Genomic DNA, 18,438 nt, shown 5'->3' on the forward strand with positions numbered 1-18,438 from the left:
TATGGTGACCAGTGAGCTGAGATAAGGGGGGACTTTACCTAGCAGGGTTTTGTAGATGACCTGGAGCCAATGGGTTTGGCGACGAGTATGAAGCGAGGGCCAGCCAGCGAGAGTGTACAGGTCGCAGTGGTGGGTAGTATATGGGGCTTTGGTGACAAAACGGATGGCACTGTGATAGACTGCATCCAATTTATTGAGTAGGGTTTTGGAGGCTATTTTGTAAATGACATCACCGAAGTAGAGGATTGGTAGGATGGTCAGTTTTACAAGGGTATGTTTGGCAGCATGAGTGAAGGATGCTTTGTTGCGGAATAGGAAGCCAATTCTAGATTTAACTTTGGATTGGAGATGTTTAATGTGAGTCTGGAAGGAGAGTTTACAGTCTAACCAGACACCTAGGTATGTATGAGTATGTATGTATTTACTTATATGAGATAAGTAAAGCAGTATGTAAAAACTATTAAAGTGACTAGTGTTCCATTTTTAAAGTGCAAAGTGATTACATGTCTATGTATATAGAGCAGCAGCTTCTAAGGTGCAGGGTTGAGTAACCGGGAGTGAACAGGCCATGGCTCGGGTGGTTGATGTCCTTGATGACCTTTATGGCCTTCCTGTGACATCAGGTGCTGTAGGTATCCTGGAGGTCAGGCAGTGTGCCCCTGGTGATGCGTTGGGCAGACCCCACCACCCTCTGGTGACACCTGCAGTTGCAGACAGTGCAGTTGCAGGTGGTGTACAGCCCAACAGGATGCTCTCAATTGTGCATCATTAAAAGTTTGTGAGGGTCTTAGGGGCCAAGCCAAATTTCTTCAGCCTCCTGAGGTTGAAGAGGTGCTGTTGCTCCTTCTTCACCACACTGTCTGTGTGGGTGGACCATTTCAGATTGTCAGTGAGGAGCTTGAAGATTTTTCACCTTCTCTACTGTGGTCCTGTCGATGTGGATAGGGGCGTGCTCCCTCTGCTGTTTCCTGAAGTCCACGATCAGCTTCATCGTTTTGTTGACATGGAGGGAGAGGTTATTGTCCTGGCACAACTCTGCCAGGGCTCTCACCTCCTCCCTGTAGGCTGTCTCGTCATTGTTGGTAATCAGGCCTACTACCGTTGTGTCGTCTGCAGAATTGATGAATGAGTTGGAGGCGTGCGTGGCCACACAGTCATGGGTGAACAGGGAGTACATGGGGGGGGGGGCTGAGCACGCACCCTTGTGAGGCCCCATGTGTTGAGGATCAGTGAAGTGGAGGTGTTGTTTCCTACCTTCACCACCTGGGGGCGGACCATCAGGAAGTCCAGGACCCAGTTGCACAAGGCGGGGTTTAGACACAAGGCCCTGAGCTTAATGATGAGTTTGGAGGGTACTATGGTGTTTAAGGCTAAGTTACAGTACAGTCAATGTACAGCATTCTTAAATAGGTATTTCTCTTCTCCAGATGGGAGAGGGCAGTGTGCAGTGTGATGGCGTTTGCATCTACTTGGTCTAATGGTGGCAGGTAAGGTAGAGGTGATATGATCCTTAACTAGCCTCTCAAAGCACTTCATGATGACAGAAGTGAGTGCTACGGGGCGATAGTCATTTAGTTCAGTTACCTTTGCTTTCTTGGATACAGGAACAATGGTGGGCATCTTGAAGCAAGTGGGGACAGCAGACTGGGATAGGGAGAGATTGAATATATCCGTAAACACCCTAGCCAGCTGGTCTGCACATGCTCTGAGGACGCAGCTAGGGATGTCGTCTGTGCCGGCAGCCTTGCGAGGGTTAACACGCTTAAATGTCTTACTCACGCCGGCTACGGAGAACGAGAGCCCACAGTCCTTGGGAGCGGACCGTATCGGTGGCACTGTGCTATCCTCAAAGCAAGCAAAGAAGGTGTTTAGCTTGTCCGGGAGCAAGACGTCGGTGTCTGTGATGTGGTTGGTTTTCCCTTTGTAACCTGTGATTGCAAACTGGATAGGTTTTAATAGTCACAGTGGGAACAATATCCCCTATACACTTCCTGATGAACTCAGTCACGTGTCCGTGTATACATCAATGCTATTCTCAGAGGCTACCCAGAACTTATCCCAGTCCACGTGATCAAAACAATCTTGAAGAATCGATTCCGATTGGTCAGACCAGCGTTGAATAGACCTTAGCACAGGTACTTCATGTTTGAGTATCTGCCTATAGGAAGGGAAGAGCAAAATGGAGTCGTGATCTGATTTGCCGAACAGGGGGCGGGGGAGGGCCTTGTGGGCATCCCGGAAAGGAGAGTAGCAGTATTCAAGTGTTTTACCAGAGCGAGTACTACAGTCAATGTGTTGATAGAACTTTTAGCGTTTTCCTCAAATTTGCTTTGTTAAAATCCCCAGCTACAATAAATGCGGCCTCAGGTTATGTGGTTTCCAGTTTACATAAAGTCCAGTGTACTTCCTTGAGGGCCGTAGTGGTATTGGCTTGAGGGGGAACATACACGGCTGTGACTATAACCGAAGAGAATTCTCTTGGGAGATAATATGGTCGGCATTTGATTGTGAGGTATTCTAAGTCGGGTGAACAAAAGGACATGCGTTTCTGTATGTTATCACAATCACACCATGGGTAGTTAATCATTAAAGATACAACACCGCCTTTCTTCTTCCGGGAGAGTTCTTTATTCCTGTCTGCGCGATGTACTGAGAACCCATCTGGCTGTATGGATGGGGACAGTATATCCACAGAGAGCCATGATTCTGTGAAACAGAGTATGTTACAGTCCCTGATGTCTCTCTGGAAGGAGATCCTTGCCCTGAGCTTGTCTACTTTATTGTCCAGAGACTGAACAATAGCGGGTAATATGCTCAGAAGCAGTGGATGGTGTGCATGTACTTCAGTGGATGGTGTGCATGTACTTCTCCTGAGTCGGACTTCTTCTTCGCTGGCGGTGGCTTGGAGCAGCCTCTGGGATGGGAACAATTGCTCTGGTGGGTACAAACAAAGGATCCAATTTGGGAAAGTTGTATTCCTGGTCGTAATGCAGGGAGTTAAAGCCCTCTCTAGTATCCAAAAGTTATTTCCGGCTGTATGTAATAACAAAAAAAACGTTCTGAGCTAATAATGTACACAACACACAAAAGAACGAAATGCTGCAAAGTTGCTTAGGAGCTAGAAGTAGAGCTGCCATGTCTGTCGGCGCCAACTTGTCATCTTTTGTAGATCAATGGAAACAGGATGCACTTAAGCTCAATTTCGAGTCTCACAGCAAAGTGTCTGAATACTTATGTAAGTAAGGTAATTCTGTTTTTATTTTTAATACATTTGCACAAAAAAAATCGCTTTGTCACTATGGGGTATTGTGTGTAGATTGATTATATATTTTTTATCCATTTTAGAACAAGGCTGTAACGTAACAAAATGTGGAAAAAATCATGGGGTCTGAATACTTTCCGAATGCACCGTATACACTGTCAGGTCCAAAATGATTGGCACTCTTCATAAAGACGAGAAAAAATGTATTGGCACCCCTGTTTTGAATGCTCCAGTACATTTACATTTAAGTCATTTAGCAGACGCTCTTATCCAGAGCGACTTACAAATTGGTGCATTCACCTTAAGATATCCAGTGGAACAGCCACTTTACAATAGTGCATCTAAATATTTTAAGGGGGGGGGGGGGTCAGAAGGATTACTTTATCCTATCCTAGGTATTCCTTAAAGAGGTGGGGTTTCAGGTGTCTCCGGAAGGTGGTGATTGACTCCGCTGACCTGGCGTCGTGAGGGAGTTTGTTCCACCATTGGTGGGTGCCAGAGCAGCGAACAGTTTTGACTGGGCTGAGCGGGAACTGTACTTCCTCAGAGGTAGGGAGGCGAGCAGGCCAGAGGTGGATGAACGCAGTGCCCTTGTTTGGGTGTAGGGCCTGATCAGAGCCTGAAGGTACGGAGGTGCCGTTCCCCTCACAGCTCCGTAGGCAAGCACCATGGTCTTGTAGCGGATGCGAGCTTCAACTGGAAGCCAGTGGAGAGAGCGGAGGAGCGGGGTGACGTGAGAGAACTTGGGAAGGTTGAACACCAGACGGGCTGCGGCGTTCTGGATGAGTTGTAGGGGTTTAATGGCACAGGCAGGGAGCCCAGCCAACAGCGAGTTGCAGTAATCCAGACGGGAGATGACAAGTGCCTGGATTAGGACCTGCGCCGCTTCCTGTGTGAGGCAGGGTCGTACTCTGCGGATGTTGTAGAGCATGAACCTACAGGAACGGGCCACCGCCTTGATGTTAGTTGAGAACGACAGGGTGTTGTCCAGGATCACGCCAAGGTTCTTAGCGCTCTGGGAGGAGGACACAATGGAGTTGTCAACCGTGATGGCGAGATCATGGAACGGGCAGTCCTTCCCCGGGAGGAAGAGCAGCTCCGTCTTGCCGAGGTTCAGCTTGAGGTGGTGATCCGTCATCCACACTGATATGTCAGCCAGACATGCAGAGATGCGATTCGCCACCTGGTTATCAGAAGGGTTACCTGGTTATCAGAAAGCACCCTCCCCAAGCGAGAATAATGACACTGGTTATTTTTCTAAAACGTTTTTTTGAGATTGGAGAACATATTAGGAGGGATCTTAGACCTCCATATAGATCCTTGATATCCTTCATCTGGTCTTATGGACTGCCCTCTTCAATTCAAACCACAGGTTTTCAAGAGTGTTCAAGTCCAGAAACTGAGATGGTCAATAGAAATTCCTTTGTGGATTTGATGTGTGCTTGGTGTTATTGTCTTGCTGGAAGATCGACTTGTGGCCAAGTTTCAGCCTCCTAGCAGAGGCAACCAGCTTTTGGGCTAAAATGTCTTGGTACTTGATCAAGTTCATGACACCATTGACCTTAACAAGGGCCCCAGGACCAGCGGAAGCAAAATAGCTCCATAACATCAAAGATCCATCACCATATTTGACAGTATTTTACACCAGTGGTAGGTTTGGCGTGGGAAGAAAAATTCAGAAAATATCCAATAGTGTTACTGTAATATTTGTTTTACCATAAAGCAACAGTACAGTGCATAATTGTAATCTTATTTTGGTAATTGTAACGAATGGATGAATTAAACTCATTAAGGGCAGATTAAGGGCAATATAGTACAGTACTGTATTCTGTGGGGTGGAATTACAGTACCCTTTTGAAATACAGCAATTATTTCCCTGCCCACAACATTTTCCCACAATGCACCATAATTTACAGTATGCTGGAGTGTAGTGCTTCACAGTATTTACTGTTGATAAATGTAAAAATGTACCATGTAGATAACAGTTTTCCATTACAGTGTAATATTCAGACATCTTTCAATCCTATCACTCAGAACTGTTTGAAAAGTTGCCAGTTGCCAATCCAACAATGCTGTGCAGTTACAGTAATGTACTGTTAAGCCAAAGTTTCTTTGGAATTTACAATATCATTTACTGTTTACACCTAAAATCACCCAGAGTGCATTGTCATTTATGGCAATTTACTGAAAATAATGAATATGATACTTTACTGTTAGTTTTATTGTATAATACTGTCAAAAAAACTAGACAGTTTTACAGTGTAGTGGAGAGAGAGGTGGTGCGGGAGGGTGTTAGAAGGGTTGGGGGAAGTGTTGCACTTTGCATGTAAATGGTTGTAAAGACTGCTGCAGGGACCTGTATAGAGACTGAAAGAGAACAACGATGACGACATTGGAAAGAGAGTTGAGGACACAGAGGTAATCAAGGGCAACCATTTGGACGCACTGTGACCTGGAATGACGTATGATCCGATCTATGATGTGTCAGACAAAGAAGAAAAGGGTTTATTTCTGCTGGGAGGTGATGAGAGCACTTTGTACACCCCACCAAGACCTAAAGTGAGAGGATTATTTAACCCTGTCAGTCCCGAGACCCCAGAAAAAACACATTTATGTCCAGCCCTTATATTTAAACTCACAATGAAGTGTTTTACCATGTTCTTTTCAGGACAACCAACCAACCGCTACAAGTAGAACACACAACTATTTGACATAAACACTTGCAATCATGAGTTTTATTGACAAATGTTGACAAATATCAATAAAAAAAACCTGATAAAAAGGAGTTGATGAATGCTGTAAGTACAGAAATGGAAATGAATATCCAACTAGTCAGTGACAACTGTATTGAGTTTGGAGTTTGTGACAGCAACAATGTAAGCTTATTACAGTATTAAAGATACTATGTCCTGGGATTTACAATGATCTTCTATATAGAAGTGTCATAGAGCAAACATCTGAGTGTTCGTCTCAGCCTTTCATAGATAGCCTTTAATAGTTTGTAGCTCAAATCCTTCAGACACTATATACTATATAAAAAGACCCTTCAGGCATCCTCCCTCGTCTCACAAACACTGCTCTAGCTCAGCCCCTGTTAAATCACACAGACTAATGCCACCAACAGGTGCGGAAGAAACAGATAAATCAAGTGTTACAACCCAGAAGTCTGCTCAAACGCACAATGTTTAAAAGAAGTTAGAAGTCGAAAAAGTGCTGGGACTCATTGGGTTAAGGACACTTTAATGATTTATTGAACCTTTATTTAACTAGGCTAGTCAGTTAAGAACAAATTCTTATTTACAATGACGGTCTACCCCAGCCAAACCCTAACCCGGACGACGCCGGGCCAATTGTGCGCCGCCCTATGGGACTCCCAATCACGGCCGGATGTGATACAGCCTGGAATAGAACCAGGGTCTGTAGCGACGCCTCTAGCGCTGAGATGCAGTGCCTTAGACTGTTGCGCCACTCAGGATCTCAAATGTTTGAACATTTCTTGTAATTTGAGGTTTGCTAGTGCATTAAAGAGGTATTTGGTGAAGCAGAAAAAAAGTTCCTAAACAGAAGGTGCTATCAAAAGGTTTCGAGACAAATCTGTCTGCTGTTTAATAGTTGGTTTTAAATTGTCATCATTTGGATACAAAAGAGTGACAGACTCTAATGTCTCATCAAGATGACTCAATCAATGTTGTGCCACATTCATGAGATGACCTTTCTGAAGCAAAAAAAGCATCAGGACTTCAAATCTGTTCGGTTTTCCTGAAATTCAAAACATCAATCCCTTTTCTGTGAAATGAGTCTGATGCCTCATTTTAAAAGGTCACCATTGTAATTGTCTTCATGATCGACTGAACAAGATTATAACATAAGATATCACAAATCATGCAAAAGACAACTTTGTTAGGACAAACTTCATAATGCTTCTGACAAACGATATTATATATTGTTGGGACAAACTTCACATTGCTTCTGATAAATTATATTTTATATTGTTGGGACAAACTTCACATTGCTTCTGATAAATGATATTTTATATTGTTGGGACAAACTTCACATTGCTTCTGATAAATGATATTTTATATTGTTGGGACAAACTTCACATTGCTTCTGATAAATTACATTTTATATTGTTGGGACAAACTTCACATTGCTTCTGATAAATTATATTTTATATTGTTGGGACAAACTTCACATTGCTTCTGATAAATGATATTTTATTTTTGTATTTTTTTAAGAGAGATACTATAAATACAATATTTTATTTAAATAATAAATGACGAAAGAAAAACTTTCATATGTCACTTCAATAGATTTATGCTTCATATTCCAGTTACCTCTGTTTGGTTTCCATGTCTGTATTCTGCCCGGAGCATCTAACTGAAATATGTTCACAGCATATGCCATGTCCAGAGAAGGCATCAGGAGGCCGGGGAGTCAGAATAAGTTAATTAAACGCCGAGGTGGTAACTAGGCATGGCATTGGGCTGCCCTTCGGCTATTAGACAAGGTCACTCACACTACAACACTCGCCCACGGTCTGGTGAGAAAACAAACCTCAACCCGGACAAGTAGAGGCCAAAGAGCACCCATGTGACCATTATTTTTTATGATTTGGTTTTAGATTACATTAGAACACTTTATTATCCTCTATTATTTCCCTCTATGGGTTGAAATGTCACATTTTGTCGTTGTCAAATAATTCTGAAGTGTCATTAAAAATTCCCTGTGAGTCAATGTCCTCCTCCGTCCCTGTCAGTAATTTAGTGGCCGGTCTTCAGTGCATACTGCATAAAAGCCAGACATGACCAGTATCTCTCTTTGGGGTTGAAACATGGTTTGCCAATCACACATAGAGACTTCGGTGTGAGCCCAGGGGAATACTGGATGAATACTGGATGTGAAAAGAGAGAGGACTTTAAATCTCTTCTGTTTCCTCTTTGGCTTCTAACCAGCCCGGCCTGGATTCTGTCTTAAGGTCCTAGAGGGCAGAGGGTGATTTAGTTAGAGTAGACCTTTCATGCAGACATACAGTATGTAGGCTATGTCTGATGTTTTGAGTCTATGAAGTTTATGATGAAAGTGATTGTTTTCGATAGACGTTTGTGCCATTTCGGATGAAAGCTTGTGACAGAGGCCTAGGGATCGTTGTAGAAATAGTTCTGTCTGATGAGACATGACAGAAACATCATATCCACTTTCCCGTTACCTCATCTCACATGTCAATAAGCAACACAGATCTTTGCTGATTATTCTCCAGTGTCATGTGACCACGTCGCCTGCGGCTTCAGGGAGGTGCTTTCGTCAAGTTCTGCCTGTCCTGTGTGGATTATGATGATGCATAGGAACCATCTATCTGGACCATCATAAACTCCACACTTCTTCAATTTGAGCTATTGTCATTTTTCTAAGTGAAAGAAACTAGAGGAGCTGGGATCATATGGAAAGATCTGTTTTTATATCTGCTGGCATCCTCAACCGTGGAGGGGTTCGAGAGAAAATGACTCACATCCCAGTGACACATGCAGTTATAATGTCTTTAATTAGTGCATCATAAAAATGTGTACGTGTGTGTCTCGGTGTGTGTCTCTTTGTGTGTGTGTGGCATCCGTTCCATCAACTTAGTTAAAGTAAAGATTCAAGCATTTTGAATGTTATATCGTATTTGTGCATCGTTGAGCTATTCCCCATGCAAGTAGGCAGAAATACAGCCATTATGATGCGTCATACCGGCTGTATTTCTGCCTGCTTGAACGAAGCACTCAGATACACATGAAAATATGAAAAGACCCCGGGAATCGATAGAACACAAATGCGATATAACATTCCTTTAACCGCCACATTTCTACTGTATTGACCCACCGTTTCTCCAATCTCATCACACAAATCTATAATATGATGGACAGTTTGAAAATAAAGATAGATCCTATATTCCAATGGATTGTATCAAAATTAATATAGAATGACTTGTTAGACCCTATATTCTACACAGTAATTAAACACTCCAGTCTCCGAGTGCCTTGCTAGTATTTATCTACCACACCTGCCTCTTAGACCTCTTCTCTACCATGCCTCAGGACTACCTGGCATGATGACTCCTTGCTGTCCCCAGTTCACCTGGCCGTGCTGCTGCTCCAGTTTCAACTGTTCTGCCTGCGGCTATGGAACCCTGACCTGTTCACAGGACCTGCTACCTGTCCCAGACCTGCTGTTTTCAACTCTCTAGAGACCGCAGGAGCGGTAGAAATACTCTTAATGATCGGCTATGAAAAGCCAACTGACATTTACTCCTGGTGCTGAGGTGCTGACTTGTTGCACCCTCGACAACTACTGTGATTATTATTATTTGACCATGCTGATCATTTATGAACATTTGAACATCTTGGCCATGTTCTGTTATAATCTCCACCCGGCACAGCCAGAAGAGGACCCCTCATAGCCTGGTTCCGAACTAGGTTTCTTCCTAGGTTTTGGCCTTTCTAGGGAGTTTTTCCTAGCCACCGTGCTTCTACACCTGCATTGCTTGCTGTTTGGGGTTTTAGGCAGGGTTTCTGTACAGCACTTTGAGATATCAGCTGATGTAAGAAGGGCTATATAAATCCATTTGATTTGATTCTCATGTGAGATGGACAACTATTGAGTCCTCTGGCTCAGCCCTTGGGTAGCTCTGTAGCGTATGGCCATGCAATACACATCCTCCACTAAGCAGAGCGCTGATAAACAAACACAGATCAATTAAAAGGAATCCATGACACCCCCCCTGAGATTTACGGCCTGAAAGAGCATGTATCTAATGAACTGAAACGGTCATGTAGAAGTTATGTTGTGCTGATGGGCTGAGCTGTTTGCTGGGGTGTATAGTGTCCCAGAGGCATGCATTCAAGGCCGTTGATTAAATGATAGTCAACATGCCTTTTTTTAAACCTATAATCCTTAGTTGCTACATCAACATTTTGGAGTAATAAATTAATGATATATACCCATTGATTGTCAAAGAATAGAACTTATAAAGGGCTCATGACCTTAGTTCAACTGTCATACTCCATCAGAACACAAATTATGAGCTTTTTTTACACCAATGTTTGCAAACAATATAAACACAGTATAGCATCAAAATATGGTTCAAGCTAAAATGTTAATACCATGGATAGTCAGTCCTTGCATCCACAGCTCTCTCCATGAATTTGAGAGTGGTTATGTTTCTCCAGGCCCATCCCTCAGCTTTTTACCAAAACAGAGTCAGGGTAATGCTTTGTTATTGTTTCAATTAAGGATTCTAGCTTTAAGGCAATATATTCTCCCTGATGTCTCTCATTCTTTTATAGCAGGTTTCCAGTTGGATTCTTTCCCATTCTGGTGTCACGTCTACTCCCGATTCCCCCCTCCAGTACCCGACGTTGTGGTCTACTAACCACCGGTCCTGGCAACCAGAATTGCGCACACCTGCTCCCCATCGTTACGCACACCTGGACTTCATCACCACCCTGATTACTCTCCCTTCATATAGCCCTCAGTAAGTCTCAGTCATCAGGCAGTAATGGTTTTGGGTTCCTGCTTAGTATTAACATCAAGATTACTATTAAACACACCTTCTGTGCCTTTCCCTGCATATATGTACCCACAAATGCTGATGCTCTAGATACTCAACAAGTTTAAAGAAGGCCAGTTTTATTGCTTCTTTAAATCAGGACAACAGTTTTCAGCTGTGCTAACATCATTGCAAAAGGGTTTTCTAATGATCGATTAGCCTTTCAAAATGATAAACTTGGACTAGCTAACACATGCCATTGGAACACAGGAGTGATGGTTGCTGAGAATGGGCCTATGTAGATATTCCATAAAAGAATCTGCCGTTTCCAGCTACAATAGTAATTTTTCAACATTAATGTTAATGCTGTATTTCTGATCAATTTGATGTTATTTTAATGGACAAAAAAATGTGCTTTTCTTTCAAAAACAAGGACATTTCTAAGTGACCCCAAACTTTTGAACGGTAGTGTACATTATTATTCAAATCTATGACAGATCAACTTGTTTGTGTTATAAATTAGAGGCAGGAAATCTAACTGGCTGCGATATGGCTGATTTGTGTGAAATAGAAAGATGGGAAACAGTGATGTGAATGTAGCTATTCTCAGAGGAAATATTCTGACTTCTGTCCCTGCGGTGAGGCGGACAGAGCAGGGAGCAACCTCCCTGGTGTAGTGTTGACAGAGAAGTAGTTTTGACAAGATGGTACACAGCTTATTTCAGAAATGACTTTCGTAGCAGGTTAGGAGAACTTATGAGGCGTACAGTAAGCTAGGGATATGAAAGCAATAACATACCGCTCAGAACTTTACTCCCGGTCCATACGGCTGTTTGTCTACAAAGTCTTGCTAAACAGATTTGTTTAGGGTATGTGCGTGGGTGGGTGTACAGCAACTGCAAAATTCAATAGTTACCTACACGACTCTGTCTTATCTGTAAGAGACTATGGACATGAACAAATCACTGACAGATATTCCATTGTGCTTCAGAGTGGAACATTTATCATCCACTGTTGCTAGTTTCTGACTGTTTGACAGTTGTATAAAGCAGCCCTATCACAGAGAATAACTCAAAGAACTCAAACACAACACACTTTAATTACACATTAGTGGCAGAAACCGTCCCAATCGGTCAGTGCTATCTGGGAACCTTGAGACGTCCCTACTCTGACTTGAACACACTGAAGTTGACATTTTAAATGGTTAAGTTAAGGGTTAGGGTTAGGTAAGGGTTAAGGTTAAGGTTAGGGTTTAGGGTAGGGACATCCCAAGGATCCAAAATAGCACTAACTCTTCCCAATCATTCAGAAAATCCATTTAGGTTAGAAGGGATAGCACTTACTACCTAGTTTCTCTCCTCTTTTGACCTTCTTTTTCTTCCATTCAACTGTTGACTGATTGGTGCTGCTGTCTCCTCAGCTTGCTGTGTTGCCCCTCCTTTGCCTTTATTTCACCATGATGGTTTGTTTTTCTGCATCAGTTTAGGGATAGATTGGCATCCAATCTACAGGCTGGTTGAGGTACTGCCTGTATCTGTACAGTCTGCTGGTTCACCACACACTGGACACAACATGTACAAGAGTCATGAATTATTAAAGGTTTTGACTGTCTTTATTTAGTTATTCAGACAGATCAACCCAATGCATTGTGGTCCCATCACAGCATGTACACCAGCAGGTCTCAATCTCCCAGACAGCAAAGGATACAATGTAAGGACAGTGAAACCCAACCCATAGTTTTAGCTCAATTTCTTGCATTACAGAGAAGGCTCTACATTACTGTATGTGTGCAGAATAGCATCAGAGGGATAAGTCATAGAAGGAGGAAGCACTCATGTGATTGGGACAGTTCAGCGATTTTACAAAACAACATATTTGTTTCCTTACTTTGATGTCATCTAAGGGAACATATATCTTACTATGTAAAATCACAGAACTATCTCTTTATTAAATTAAGCTCATGTGATTGTTATGTTGAGACAGAGAAACTGAGTAAATCACAGCGGGCCAATTAATAGTAGTCATAATTGACATTGGCGCCGTGTCTGTAGGAACCGGTGTCCTGGGGCCCGATGGGGGCGTTCTCGTCATAATGGTGCTGGCGACCTTGGTCTGACGACCGGGCCAGGTCCATCCAGTAGGACAGGTCAGTCTCAAGCCTCTGTGGGATGGATGGACAACAAGAGATAAAACGTTGACGAAATCAAGCTAGGAGACTCGTGAACTTGTTTGAATGAGAGTGAATAGAGACAAGTTGTTAGAAGACACAGTGTGTGTGTTTGTGCGACAGATGCAGTTGGAGAGATCCAACTCAAGGACAACTGGAGATACAATGAAATAATATCATAATAGATGCTTTGATCCGAAGTGACTTGCAGTACATTGAGTGCATATATATTTGTTGTTGTATATAATGTATGACCCCAGCGGGAAATCAACTTAAAGTAGTGTAAATATGTCTGAATAGGTGAAGTCTTGGAAGGGACGGTGTGTCTGTGTTAGAGTATGACTGGCGTTAGAGGGCAGCCTTACGTTTGTGCTTGTTTGTCTTGAATAATTAACTGACACATTTTCTATTAGGCTTTATGTGACGAGAAGGTTTGGACAGGTCCGCCACTGTTGGACAATGGACGCAGACGTGCGGGGAATATTACGGCCCTTCATGGACTGATGTTGGAGCTGGGATGAAGTGACACACACAGGGGGCAGCTGCTGAGCCCGGTAAGAGACATGTGTCACAGATACCGACATTAATCGAATCACACAGCCTCGCTAGCTTTCATATAAATATCAACACACACCCTATAATAGAGCTGTCTGGACAGTGGAGAGAGGTTACACACACACACACACACACACACACTTTCTTATCGAGCTGTCTAGACGGCGGAGAGTGGTTGCACTGTGTTGCTAAGACATTGCTGTAGACGGGAGGTCATGTCTCTGTACAGCCTGTATGAGACTAAAGCAAACATAAAGCCTGACCTTTTCATATGTTGACCTATCATTCCTGTAAATGCCACCATGGGACTTATACAAGGATGGAAAAATAGTCAGAGTTTCTATAACCATATTAAAGGAAAATAATTCTGATTAGATTAATGGTATAAGGAACATAACTAGGAACATCATAGGAATGTGCTGCTACTGTGCTGTACATTCTTCCTGTAAGTCAGTTATTTGTAATGTTACATGGAATTGTATATTTAAGCAATAACGCATGAGGGGGTGTGGCATATGGCCACTACACCACGGCTAATAGCTGTTCTTGCATTGTGCCTGGATACAGCCCTTAGCCGTGGTATATTGGTCATATACCACAGACAACCGAGGTGCCTTATTGCTATTATAAACTGATTACCATCATAAGTAGAGCAGTAAAAATACATATTTTGTCATACCCGTGGTATACCATCTGATATAACACAGCTGTCAGCCAATCAGCATTCAGGGCTCAAACCACCCACTTTATAATACATGATAGTATATGATGCAGTTGTAGTTTACTAGATCGGATCACTCTAAGGACTGTAGGAATGCTTTACTGACCAATGGGTAAAGCGTCTGTGTGTGCAGAGTGCAGTGCATTGTGAAGGGTACAGTGTGCAGTGCACCTACCGCCTCGTCATACCCCATGTGCATAAACTGCATGATCCATTGCTGCACATCTGGCCTGCTGCGGTCCCAGATGTTCCTCTTGGGCCTCCGTAGGGAGGTCAGGAACTCTTTGGCCTTAGAGGGGGCCATCGCCACCCACACAGGCTTCGTACCTCCGCCCACTAAGGAAATACAGGTAAGGAGAGGTCATGGGTCAAGGTGTGGATGTAAAGAAGTCAATAAGCACACCTGTTTGCCTACAGCAGGGTCGGAGGCAGGGGAAGTGTGTAGGGAGCAGGGGAGCTGTCAGTGACAGAGAGAGAGAGTGGTTCTGACCGGCCAGCAGCAGCCAGGACAGACAGGAGAGGAGCCTAAGGGTGCATCAGCGACACTCTATAAATATCAACGGGTGTTTTTAGATTATTAATAAGACTCATGAAGCCATCATCATCTGAGAATGTCACTTATCAATCCAGGCACTCATCCCACAGAGGACTGCGTGTGTTGCGTGCCATGGAGGTCTGTCTGAACTTGACAGGGCTATTCAAAGCTAGACAAGTGTGAAAAGTTTACCGCCTGAGGTGGATTTGTCGATAAAGTTATTTATTTTTATTTAACTGGGCAAGTGAAAGGTGAATTGTTTTCCTGACATTAATGATGCAGACATGTGGATGTAGTTGTAATGAATACGATTGGAGACAGAGTGCTGGTTTAAAGCGCAGGGCGCAGCAGGTGTTTGTTAGCAAAGGACCACAGGAGGAGGCAGGTAGCTGGGTCCAGGGACAGGCAGAAGGTCATACACAGGGAATCCAAAAAGGTAACGGTACAGGCAGGGAAAAGGCTAATAACGTAGTCCAGGAGATCAGGCAAGAGGTTGACGACAGGAAATCTGATAGGCAAAAGTACAGGCAGGGAATAGGCAAAGAGGCATCGTTAGTGAGGATGGCCAAAAACTATGATACACAGGAGGACTAATATGGAAATAAACAGAGCTCTGAATAGAATGTGTATCAAAACAAACAATACCTCACAATGATGGGGTGCAATGAACTGAACTAAATAGTGTTTGTAAATGACATACAGGTGTGTGAACAGGTGATCAGAATTCAGGTGATTGGGATCTGGAGAGTGAACTGCGTTCAGGGGATCTATGTGTTTGAGAGTGTGAGCTGGAAAGTTGGCTGGAAAGTGAGCTGCGTTCAGGGGATCTATGTGTTTGAGAGTGTGAGCTGGAAAGTTGTCTGGAAAGTGAGCTGCGTTCAGGGGATCTATGTGTTTGAGAGTGTGAGTTGGAAAGTTGGCTGGAAAGTGAGCTGCGTTCAGGGGATCTATGTGTTTGAGAGCGTGAGTTGGACGCAGACGTTACAGTAGCGTGGCTCAGTGTAGTCAGTGTGTGTGTAGTCTCAGCTGTGAGATGTTTCTCATGAAAAACAGCCATAATCCATATTACCATCTCTTTTCTTGAGTAGTCTGTGGAGCTTGTTCTCCCCTGCGCCATCTGTTGGAGACGCACAGACAAAATAGGTTAAATAAAGACAAATCAGATATATTCTACTTGACCTAAACATTACAATCAGGGTGTATCAACTGTTATATCATTACTATGAAAGACGTACTGTGAGTGTACAAAATATTTGTATTAGTTGCACCCCCTTTTGCCCTCAGAACAGCCTCAATTCGCCGGGGCATGGACTCTACAAGGTGCTGGCCTATGTTGACTCCAATGCTTCCCACAGTCGTGTCAAGTTGGCTGGATGTTCTTTGGGTGGTTGACCATTCTTGATACACACGGGAAACGTTGCAGTTCTTGACACACTCGCCTGGCACCTACTACCATACCCTGATCAAAGGCACTTAAATATTTTTGTCTTGCCCATTCACCCTCTGAATGGCACACATTCACAATCCATGTCTCAATTGTCTCAAGGCTTAAAAACCCTTCTTTAACCTGATTTAACAAGTGACATCAATAAGGGATTCTAGCTTTCACCTGGATTCACCTTGTCAGTCTACTCTATGTCATGGAAAGAGCAGGTGTTTTGTACACTCAGTGTATATCATTGTAATGCCCGATGACAGAGAGAGAGTTCACGAAAGGAGTATCTAAGAAATCTAATTCTGAAACATTTAAGTGTTACAATTCTCCTATTAAGACGTCAAACCAATGCAGTATACAAAAACCTAGTATATCCCTCCCTTCATACCCGTTCACCATATCAATGCTTGAAAAACACTCCAGTTAATCGAAGTGTTACCAATGCAGGGATGGCAGGGACTGAGGGGTTGTGTTCCAAACGAAACAACTGCAAGTATGCTTGCTCTAGTTCCTCAATGGCACAGCTAGGAGCGCAAAACAACAACACATAATTGAAGACTCTTCTTTGAGTCACAAAAGTGCATTGACATTGCTTAGGAACTGTGCACACTTTGGAGAGGTGTGTGACCACTTGGAGACACCAGTTAGACCTCTCACTCACCTTCCCCACATTCTCCAGAAATATTATCGTCATGTTACAGAATATATCCAGAGTATTTTCAGATTTTTTCTTCAACAAATGTGGCAAAAAGTACAGTAAAATGCACATAAAATCAACGGTGTAATGTTTGGATTCAGTCTTGTGTCAGGTGTGCCCAACTTTGGTCTAATCATTTTCCCATTATCTCCAAACTGTTCCCTTTCAATTGTTACCATGATTATGCATATGCTTTTCATAGTCATTCTGTAAGAAACATTTCAATGTAGCCCTATCCATGTAGGCCCATTCCCACAAGTGTAAAGGGTAATGAATGTGTTGTATCAATGTAGTTCTTTAAATGTAGTGGGGTCTGGTTTGATATTAGATGGCCGGTTAGAGAGGTAGTGAGACCTTCTTCCTCTAGCTAGCAGACAGTAGACGGTAGGAGGGTGATATTCACGGACAAACAATATGATATGAGGGTGTGAAATCCTCCCTCCAGGAGCTGTGTTTTGACCTCCTTTTGTCCTCCACACACAAATACTTCAATCCCTCTGTCTCTCTCCCCTCCCTTTTTTTACTCTCCCTCCCTCTTGCTATTCTCTTGGTTTACCTCTCCTTTTTTCTCCCTCTCTGTCTCAACCATTATTCTTTCTCCCGGTGAACTTCAAAAATCAAAGCTTCCTACAGAGCATCCAAGATGGTGGCTAGAAGGCGGATAGAAATCAGATGTCACACTGTCCTCAAGAAGAAGAAAACATCCAGTCTCGGCTGATCTCAGCAATTAAAAAAAAAAGAAAAAAAGAAGTGAGATGGGAAAATGTATCGAGACAGGCATGCAGGCACCCTTTTTCAAATCTCTGTAACAATTTTGTCACGTGGCAACATACTATGACATTTGAATGAATCAACCTGCAAATTTACAGTATAAATGTGATGGGTCAGTGAGTACACTCAATCACAAATGTACAATACGGATGTGAGTGACGGAAGGGTTTTACCTGAGTGAGCGCAGTAGGAGAGGAAGGCAGTTAGCAGTAGAACCTGCAGACAGAGGTTGTGGAAAGCCATGGTCTCCTTCTCTGTCCCAGACGTCTCTCTGAGTCTCGGGAAGCAGTGGGTAGAGGAAGCGGGAGGAGAAGCAGGAGCAGTGTAAGCAGGAGTCTCCCCACAGGCCCAGAGAACAAACATTCCTTCACGGAGGAAAACCTGCTTGTGCCGGTTCAGGAATGTCGTAAAAGGAAGACCCAGCCAAACAGAAGCACTCGGTCATTCTCTCTCGTTTAATGTGTGGGTGATATGTTTGTTGGATGGGTAACACTTTATTTGGATAGTCCATCTGTAGATGCTCTACAGACAATCTACAAGCTATCAGTAACACTTCAACTAACCATAACCTGTCACGTTCCTGACCTGTTTTCTCTTGTTTTTGTATGTGTTTAGTTGGTCAGGGCGTGAGTTGGGTGGGCATTCTATGTGTTGTGTTTCTATGTTGGGTTTAATGTGTTGCCTGATTTGGTTCTCAATTAGAGGCAGGTGTTTGACGTTTCCTCTGATTGAGAACCATATTAAGGTAGGCTGGTTTCACTGTTTGTTTG

At 43.2% G+C, this 18,438-nt stretch overlaps 1 protein-coding gene across 1 annotated transcript; it reads right to left on the reverse strand.

Annotated features, from left to right (window-relative positions):
• Positions 1–12,417: 12,417 nt before the first annotated feature.
• On the reverse strand, positions 12,418–18,083 carry LOC129840221 (augurin-A-like). Its single transcript, XM_055907896.1, has 4 exons — positions 17,842–18,083; positions 15,835–15,882; positions 14,406–14,566; positions 12,418–12,948 (listed from the first exon to the last, which is right to left on the reverse strand). Exons 1-4 carry the CDS (start codon positions 18,029–18,031, stop codon positions 12,799–12,801), a joined length of 549 nt encoding a protein of 182 aa, XP_055763871.1. The 5' UTR covers positions 18,032–18,083; the 3' UTR covers positions 12,418–12,798.
• Between the last annotated feature and the right edge of the window lie 355 nt (positions 18,084–18,438).

This window comes from Salvelinus fontinalis, chromosome 41 (genome assembly GCF_029448725.1).
Source record: "Salvelinus fontinalis isolate EN_2023a chromosome 41, ASM2944872v1, whole genome shotgun sequence".
Classification (NCBI taxonomy): Eukaryota; Metazoa; Chordata; class Actinopteri; order Salmoniformes; family Salmonidae; genus Salvelinus; species Salvelinus fontinalis.